This window comes from Pygocentrus nattereri, chromosome 2, assembly GCF_015220715.1.
Source record: "Pygocentrus nattereri isolate fPygNat1 chromosome 2, fPygNat1.pri, whole genome shotgun sequence".
NCBI classification, from domain to species: Eukaryota; Metazoa; Chordata; class Actinopteri; order Characiformes; family Serrasalmidae; genus Pygocentrus; species Pygocentrus nattereri.
In genome coordinates, this window is record NC_051212.1 from 8,105,915 (window position 1) to 8,114,745 (window position 8,831).

Below are 8,831 nucleotides of genomic sequence, written 5' to 3' on the forward strand. Positions count from 1 at the left end.
TTTGGGTCTTTGGACACCACTTGCCACTTGATGCACAAATAAAGCGAAGACCTTTCACTCCTTTCCACAAGAACTCGGCGTCTGAGGTCTTTTTGATTCTTTAGAATTAACATAGTGAATAGTGCAAATGCATAGTCAGTAATAGAGATTCAACTATACACTGATCAGGCGTAACATCATGACCACCTCCTCATTTCTACGCTCACTGTCCATTTTATCAGCTCCACTGACCACTTTGTAGTTCTACAGTTTCAGACTGTAGTCCATCTGTTTCTCTGATACTCTGTTACCCTGTTCTTCAGTGGTCAGGACCCCCATGGACCCTCACAGAGCAGGTACTATTTGGGTGGTGGATCATTCTCAGCACTGCAGTAACACTGATGTGGTGGTGGTGTGTTAGTGTGTGTTGTGCTGGTCTGAGTGGATCAAACGCAGCAGTGCTGCTGGAGTTTAAACACCTCAGTGTCGCTGCTGGACTGAGAATAGTCCACCAACCAGAACATCCAGCCAACAGCATCCTGTGGCCACTGATGAAGGACCAGAGGATGACCAACACAAGCTGTGCAGCAGATGAGCTGTCGTCTCTGACTTTACATCTACAAGGTGGACCGACAAGATAGGAGTGTCTAATAGAGTGGACAGTGAGTGGACACAGTGTTTAAAACCTCCAGCAGCGCTGCTGGGTCTGATCCACTCAGACCAGCGCAACATCAGTGTTACTGCAGTGCTGAGAATGACCCACCACTCACTGTTTTGGGCCTGATGGATCTAAAGGTGTCCAACAGGAAACTAATGGTCTGTAATGGTAAATATTAAGCCAGTTCCCTGGTGTGTTTTTTTTTTTTTTTTTCCCCCCCAAGAATGGCCTGTACTTAAAACTCATGGGTGGGATTAGTGGCTCTAATGGTAGAGCTCAGAGACCCTCCTTCAGGTGGGATTAAAAGCAGCAGCTCCAGATGAGACTGTGGAGCCTCCTGTCCAGGCGGGGGCGCTGTTTCTCCAGCCTCAGTGAAGGAGGAGCGAGCTTGTGCAGGAGGTCCAGGCGCTTCTGCAGGGTTTGTTTGGGGAGATAAAGAGGAGCTGCGCTCCTGGAGGAGGTAAAATGAGGACAGTGGTGTGTTCTGTTGGTCAGAGTGTCCACTGCAGGTTCTGTGGATTATAATCCAGTGTAGAAGAGTCTCAATCCAGATTATCTGAGGAGGCTAAAGGTGCTGCGTTTGCGTTCCTCTCCTTTCTCTAGCGCTCAGTTCTCCACGAGCCCGTCTGCGCATCTAACGCATTTATTGCGTCTGTTTGTGTTCAAGATCTTTTCCAGAAGAAGTTCGTTACTGTGCTGTTTTGCGTTCGAGCAAACCTGCCAGAGTTCCTCCCTCCCGAAGGCTCCCTACTGAAGAAGGGCCATTAGAAACCATTAAAACCTAATGGTTTTCCTTCCTAAAGGCAATTGGCTTAATGGTTTCCAATATACATCAGTACTTTCCTGTAGAACACCTTTAGATCCCATTAGCAAACCATCAAATGGATTTAGAACCTGCCAGTGGTCACTTGATAAACCAGCTAGCATCCTTTACACTGTGATATCAACCCATTAAAAAAAGCCAAAACACATTACAAACCATCAGGAACCAACAGACACACTTAATGGCTTCTATTGCTTCACTTTTTGTATGTAGAAAATAAACGTTGCGGATAGTAATTTTAATTTTTCCAAGTACGTTCTGTAAAAAGATGGTTCTTCAAGGGTTCTTTAGTAAAGAGAGTGGTTCTAGAGCCATGAAAACTCAAAGCAACATTTGCATGTGCTAAGGGAGCGGTTCTATATAAAACCATAACTTCTATATAGAATCATTTCATGCTTAAAGGGTTCTTTGCATGGCGAAATGGTTCTTCAGATTGATGGATGGTTGTGTATAGCACCGAAAATGGGTTCTTCTGTTGTTACGATGTCAAGCTTGTAACAACAGCAGAACAACCTTTTCTACAAAGAACCATCTACAGCACATTCTCCATTAATCTAGAGAACTATTTCACCAAGCGAAGAACCCTTTAAGCATGAAATGGTTCCATATAGCAGTCATGGTTTTACATAGAACCTCTCCCTTTACACATGCAAGTGGTTCTTCAGATTGATGGATGGTTCTATATAGCACCAAAAAGGGTTCTTCTGTTGTTACGATGTCAAGCTTGTAAAAACAGCAGAACCCTTTTCAAAGAGGTCCTACATTGGACCATCTACAGCCCATTCTCCATCAATCTAGAGAACCATTTCACCAAGCAAAGAACCCTTTAAGCATGAAATGGTTCCATATAGCAGTCATGGTTTTACATAGAACCACTCCCTTTACACATGCAAGTGGTTCTTCAGATTGATGGATGGTTGTGTATAGCACCGAAATGGGTTCTTTTGTTGTTACGATGTCAAGCTTGTAACAACAGAGGAACCCTTTCCAAAGAGGTTCTACATAGAGCCATCTACAGCCCATTCTCCATCAATCTAGAGAACCATTTCACCAAGCAAAGAACCCTTTAAGCATTAAATGGTTCCATAAAGAAGTCATGATTTTACATGGAACCACTGCCTTTACACATGCAGATGGTTCTATGTAGCAACGATAAAGGTTTTGTTGTTAGGATGTCAAGCTTGTAACAACAGCAGAACCCTTTTCAAAGAGGTTCTACATAGAGCCATCTACAGCCCATTCTCCATTAATCTAGGGAACCATTTCACCAAGCAAAGAACCATGTAACCAATGGCTGATTCTAGTTGGTTTCCTAATGGTATGAAAGGAAGATGGTGAAAAAACAAGCTGGAGGTTTTCAGAATATCCTGGAAACAAACTACCATCAGGCTCTTGTTACTGCTTGGTTATCATATTGTCCTAATCTGACCAAAAAACAATAAGAACTACACCATTCCTACTTTTTACTGCATCTAGACTAACAAATAGTCAGAGCATTAGCGATTTCCAGACTCCCCCAGCCCTTGGCAGCAGCGCGTTTCACTATTATGCTAATTATACTCCCCTGTACATGCCAGCTCAGCCATATTCAAAGACACTTACACATAATAGGATATTCGTAAAGATATAGAAGCCTGTGCAACCAGAATCTTCCTCATGCTGAACTCTACTAGTTAATCATGTCAGTCCAGTATCGGTAATTTCAGTATTTCTCAAAGACTGCATTTTACTGCTAGAGAAACATCCAAATAGAGCAGAAATAGGGTGGCACGGTGGGCAGCGCTGTTGCCTCACAGCGAGGAGGGCCTGGGTTCGATTCCCTGGCTGGGTGACCGGGGTTTCCTCCCACAGTCCAAAGACATGCAGTCAGGCCGACTGGACATGCTAAATTGCCCCTGGGTGTAAGTGTCTGTCTGTCTGTCTGTCTGCCCTGCGATGGACTGGCGTAGTGGTTAACACCTCTGCCTTCTACAGTGCAGACTGGGGCTCAATCCCTACCTGGGCAAACACCCTACACTATACCAATGAGAGTCCTTGGGCAAGACTCCTAACACCACCTTGGTCTACCTGTGTAAAATGATCAAATTGTAAGTTGCTCTGGATAAGAGCGTCAGCCAAATGCTGTAAATGTATCCTGCCTTCTGCACGATGACTGCTGGGATAGGCTCCAGCATCCCCCCGCGACCCTGAGGGAGAAGCGGCTTAGAAAATTGATGGATGGGTGGACATCCAAACAAGACAACCCTGCAGTTTTTCAGCTGCCTTCATAACTACCAGATTAGACTACTGCCACGTCTGAATGTCTCTCTTAAATCAGCTTCAGCTGTTTCAGAATGCCGCCGCCTGCGTCTTACTCAGTTAACGTTCCGTAAAATATGCGCATTTCTGGAAAATTTGGCAGATTTTTTTTCTTGAGTTCTTTAACCTCTTCAGCTCCTTGAGACCACCGGTGGTTCCAAACCGCACTTCCTCATGTTCTTCATAACGTTCCTTTTCCATAAGCTCCATTCAGAAACTGGGCGTCGTGTGAGGCTGTAGCTCTTCTCTCCAGTCTAATAGACGGTGACGTCATTTTAAACCCTTATAATAAAAGAAGCTGAACTTTGTTTTTCTACTGAAAGTCGAGCCGTTTTTCCCCAAATCTGGGCTCTAAACTATAAACAGACGGCGTCTCTTCAGTGATCTGCTCTGGAAACATCACTTTTAGAAAATAACACAAAGAGCGTCGGAGATTTCTGGCTTTCAGCAGTGAATTGTAAGCATATAGTGATGTGTAGATCATAAAACACATGTTCTGTAATCTGAGGGAGCTTTTATAAAAAATACATGAATAAATAAAATAATAATTTTAGTTTATTTCATGCAGTTACTGAATAATCTGCCTTATGATTTGGTTGTGAAAATTCAGATGGACAAACCAAAATATACCCTGGAGAATAAGAGGTGGAGATTTAGGGGGGTGTATTAGCAGAAATGGAAAGGAGTAAACAAAACTATAGTAAACAAAACTAAAATACACTGCTTCATCAGTGCATCGTTTCAACTAGGGATCGCTGTGTTGTCTTTAGCTTAGAATGAGCCCTTCATATCTACAGAGGGAGCAGGTCCAGAGAATTCCCGCTCTATGCAATGTCTTTCAGGATACTCACACTAGAGGGCGCTCCACAGCGAGTCCAAAATGAATGGGTTTATATGGAGCATTTGAGCAAAATCATAGTTTCTAAATGCTGAAACAGTTTTAATGGAAAAGAATCCAATCATTTCCTGAACACTGGATATCATAAAAGCTTTTAACACTGCTGTTACATTTTTAAGAGCTTTTAAACTCGAGTTATAGGAGTTTAAAACAGCGCCTCATTTAGATACAATGAAGAGAAGGTGCAAAGTTCTTCTAATAGCAGTTTTCCTAATACATAAAGGAGCTGCTCTGTCCAGGGAGAATGCCATTAGGCATTCGATCAAGCTGTGATGTCCTACAGGGCAAACTGAAGTTCACTCAGGTCAGGGAGGCTTTGTTTGAGAGCTGCAGATGTAATCGCTTAATGCAAATACAGGATCTAGTGCCAGGAATTGTAGGCGTCTGAAATTCACAACAGACGAGATGGTGATCAGATGCAAAGGTCCTTGGTGACATTAGTGCCAGTGGATTTCAGAATATGACCAAAAAGTTGGTCAAGTCAGAGTTTATTTGCTGTCGCAAAGCAGAAAAATCCAAAAACTCTCTGAAAGCAAAAGGCTCTACGCTCACTGTCCATCTTATCAGCTCCACTTACTGTATAGCTGCACTCTGTAGTTCTACAGTTACAGACTGTAGTCCATCTGTTTCTCTGATACTCTGTTACCCTGTTCTTCAGTGGTCAGGACCCCCATGGACCCTCACAGAGCAGGTACTGTTTGGGTGGTGGATCATTCTCAGCACTGCAGTAACACTGACGTGGTGGTGGTGTGTTAGTGTGTGTTGTGCTGGTCTGAGTGGATCAGACACAGCAGTGCTGCTGGAGGTTTTAAACGCCTCAGTGTCGCTGCTGGACTGAGAATAGTCCACCAACCAGGAATATCCAGCCAACAGCGTCCTGTGGGCAGCGTCCTGTGACCACTGATGAAGGACTAGAGGATGACCAACACAAACTGTGCAGCAGCAGATGAGCTGTCGTCTCTGACTTTACATCTACAAGGTGGAATGACAAGGTAGGAGTGTCTATTAGAGCGGACAGTTGGCTATAGAGTAAGTAGAGCTGATAAAATGGACAATGAGCATAGAAACGAGGTGGTCATGATATGCCTGATCTGTGTATATAACAATGGCTATGATTAAATATTTCGCAGCATTATTATTAGGGGGTCAGTGGCGTGTAGGTGAGGTCTGCACAGCGTTGTACAGCAGAAAGCTCCATGGTTGGGTACAAGGAGAGGAATATAATCCTAAAGCATCTGTATTAAGAATCGCATGTGCTGTTGGGTTCTGCAGTTTAGTAGTTTAGTGTTGAATTTATTTTTGGTTTTCCTTTTTCTCCTCCAGAAATGAATGAGCTCTACACAGTTTAAATTCACAGCGTCCAGAAGAATCTCCAACTTTGGAAGCTTCAGTGAACGTCTTCTGGTTCCTCTCCACACCAACGTGTCCCACAGAAGAACACAGGCATGGAGACAACCCACCACTGCGCAGTGTGCGGAATGAGTTTTGGTCAGAAGGATCAGCTCCAGCAACACCGGCGCATTCACCCAAGAGAGAGGCCGTACGACTGCTCAGAGTGTGGGAAGAGTTTCACTAGAGATAATCATCTGAAGCGACACCAGCTCATTCACACTCGAGAGAGGCCGCATTGCTGCTCAGAGTGTGGGGTGAGCTTTACTCAGCGGACTCATCTCCAGCGACACCAGCTCATCCACACGGGAGAGAAGCCGTACTGCTGCTCAGAGTGCGGGAAGAGTTTTACGAGACAGTGTCATCTCCGGAAACACCAGCGCATTCACACGGGGGAGAGGCCGTACGACTGCTCCGAGTGCGGGATGAGCTTTACTCAGCAGAGCCATCTCCAGAGACACCAGCTCATTCACACGGGAGAGAAGCCGTACTGCTGCTCTGAGTGCGGGACGAGTTTTACCAGGCACAGTCACCTCCAGCGACACCAGCTCATTCACACTGGAGAGAAACCTTTTCAGTGCTCCGAGTGCGGCGAGAGCTTCCCTCATCAGAGGACTCTCCAAACACACAAGAGCATCCACACAGGAGATGAACCGCATTGCTGTTCAGAGTGTGGGGAGAGGTTTACTCAGCAGAGTCGCCTACGAATGCACCAGTGTGTCCACACGGAAGAGAAACCACACTGCTGCTCAGAGTGTGGGGAGAGTTTTACTAAAGGGAGTTCTCTCCAACGACATCAGCTCATCCACACAGCAGAGAAACCATATGACTGCCCAGAGTGTGGGAGGAGCTTCGGGCATTTGCGTCATTTAAAGATACACACATGCATAATGAACGAGTTTGAAATGATTGACCTAAAGGATGTGACGTGTGTTATTGTGTCGTAGTCACAAGGCGTGACTCAAAGCGAAGGTAGGAGACACTTTGCTAGCACTCTTATATGAAGGCTCTTCTTCAGTTTTCACTTCTGCATTTGAGACGCAAGACCCCGGGGTTGTCCTAGGGCCCGCTGGAGGGATTATATCTCCAAGTTGGCCTGGGAGTGGCTCAGGGTCCACCTGGAATGGGCTGGAGGAAGTTGCGGGGGACAGCATCTGGGATTCTCTACTCTCCCAACTGCTACCACGACCTAGCATCTGTCGAGCAAATGTTGATCTATCATCAACATTTCCAAAACTTGTTCATTGCTCTTGCAGACTGCGCACTGCACATACGTTGTACAGTCAGATCTACAGTACGCCTCTGCAGAATTTCCCTGGAGCCTGTTTGTGCTCTGTATGCAAATAAGAGCGGGAGAAGAGAAGGGGAACTAAAAACACAATGGCGCACGTGACTCGGGCTTAGTCAGTCTTATGTAAACAGACAAATGCTAGTTTTAAGTTACCTCATCTAATGTGACAGCTCAGTGTTTTTCAGTTTGTATCTTTCAAAAATGACAACTTTTAAAAGTCTTATTAAAATGGACATGCAAATTTTTACATCTGCCTATATGTTTGTATTTGTATACAATACATTTCCAAAACTTTTCACGCACCCATCCAAATAATTGAATTCAGCTGTTCCAATCACACACAAATGGGTCGCTCTCAGGAGTTCAGTGAATTCCAGCGTGGTACCGTGATCGGACGCCACCTGGGCAACAAGTCCAGTCGTGAAATTTCCTCACTACTAAATATTCCACAGTCAACTGTCACCGACTTTCTGCAGAGTCAATCAATACAGACCTCCAAACTTCATGTGGCCTTCAGATCAGCTCAAGAACAGCGTAGAGAGCTTCATAGAATGGGTTTCCATGGCCGAGCAGCTGCATCCAAGCCTTACATCACCAAGCGCAATGCAAAGCGTGGAATGCAGTGGTGTAAAGCGCCGCCACTGGACTCTAGAGCAGCAAGACGTGTTCTCTGGAGTGACCAATCACGCTTCTCCATCCGGAAATCCGATGGATGAGTCTGGGTTTGGCGGTTTCCAGGAGACGGTACTTGTCTGACTGCATTGTGCCGAGTGTAAAGTTTGGTGGAGGGGGGATCATGGTGTGGGGTTGTTTTTCAGGAGTTTGGCTCGGCCCCTTAGTTCCAGTGAAAGGAACTCTTAATGCTTCAGCAGACCAAGAGATTTTGGACAATTTCATGCTCCCAATTCTGTAGGAACAGTTTTTTCCAATATGACTGCGTACCAGTGCACAAAGCAGGTCCATTAAGTCATGGATGAGCGAGTTTGGTGTGGAAGAACTTGACTGGCCTGCACAAAATCCTGACCTCAACCTGATAGAAAACCTTTGGGATGAATTAGAGCGGAGACTGTGAGCCACACCTTCTCGTCCAACATCAGTGTCTGACCTCACAAATGTGCTTCTGGAAGAACGGTTAGAAATTCCCGTAAACACACTCCTAAGCCTTCCCAGAAGTGTTGAAGCTGTTATAGCCACAAAGGGTGGGCCGACATCAAATTAAACCCTATGGATTAAGAATGGGATGTCATTCAAGTTCATATGCGTGTGAAGACAGACGAGTGAATTCTTTTGGAAATATAGTGTATATCGTTGGTGATATCAGAGCTTTTAATGGCTTATTTCTGCTATTAAACTGTGCTGTCTCTGGTTGTACCACTAAACTTACTGGTTGCACCACCTGACTTTTCAGACTAATTTCAGATTAAACTGACATGTACTTTCTACGCCCGTACAAACCTTTGTCCTTGAATCTGAGTTTATACTTGCACTTCTTTCA

The 8,831-nt window shown here is 45.0% G+C and overlaps 1 protein-coding gene across 1 annotated transcript; it reads left to right on the forward strand.

The window, feature by feature from the left end:
• Window positions 1-1,006: 1,006 nt before the first annotated feature.
• Window positions 1,007-7,583, forward strand: LOC108441961 (gastrula zinc finger protein XlCGF7.1-like). Its single transcript, XM_017721760.2, has 2 exons — window positions 1,007-1,097; window positions 5,980-7,583. The coding sequence occupies exon 2, from the start codon at window positions 6,102-6,104 to the stop codon at window positions 6,990-6,992; it is 891 nt and encodes a 296-aa protein (XP_017577249.1). The 5' UTR covers window positions 1,007-1,097; window positions 5,980-6,101; the 3' UTR covers window positions 6,993-7,583.
• The last annotated feature ends 1,248 nt before the right edge of the window (window positions 7,584-8,831 follow it).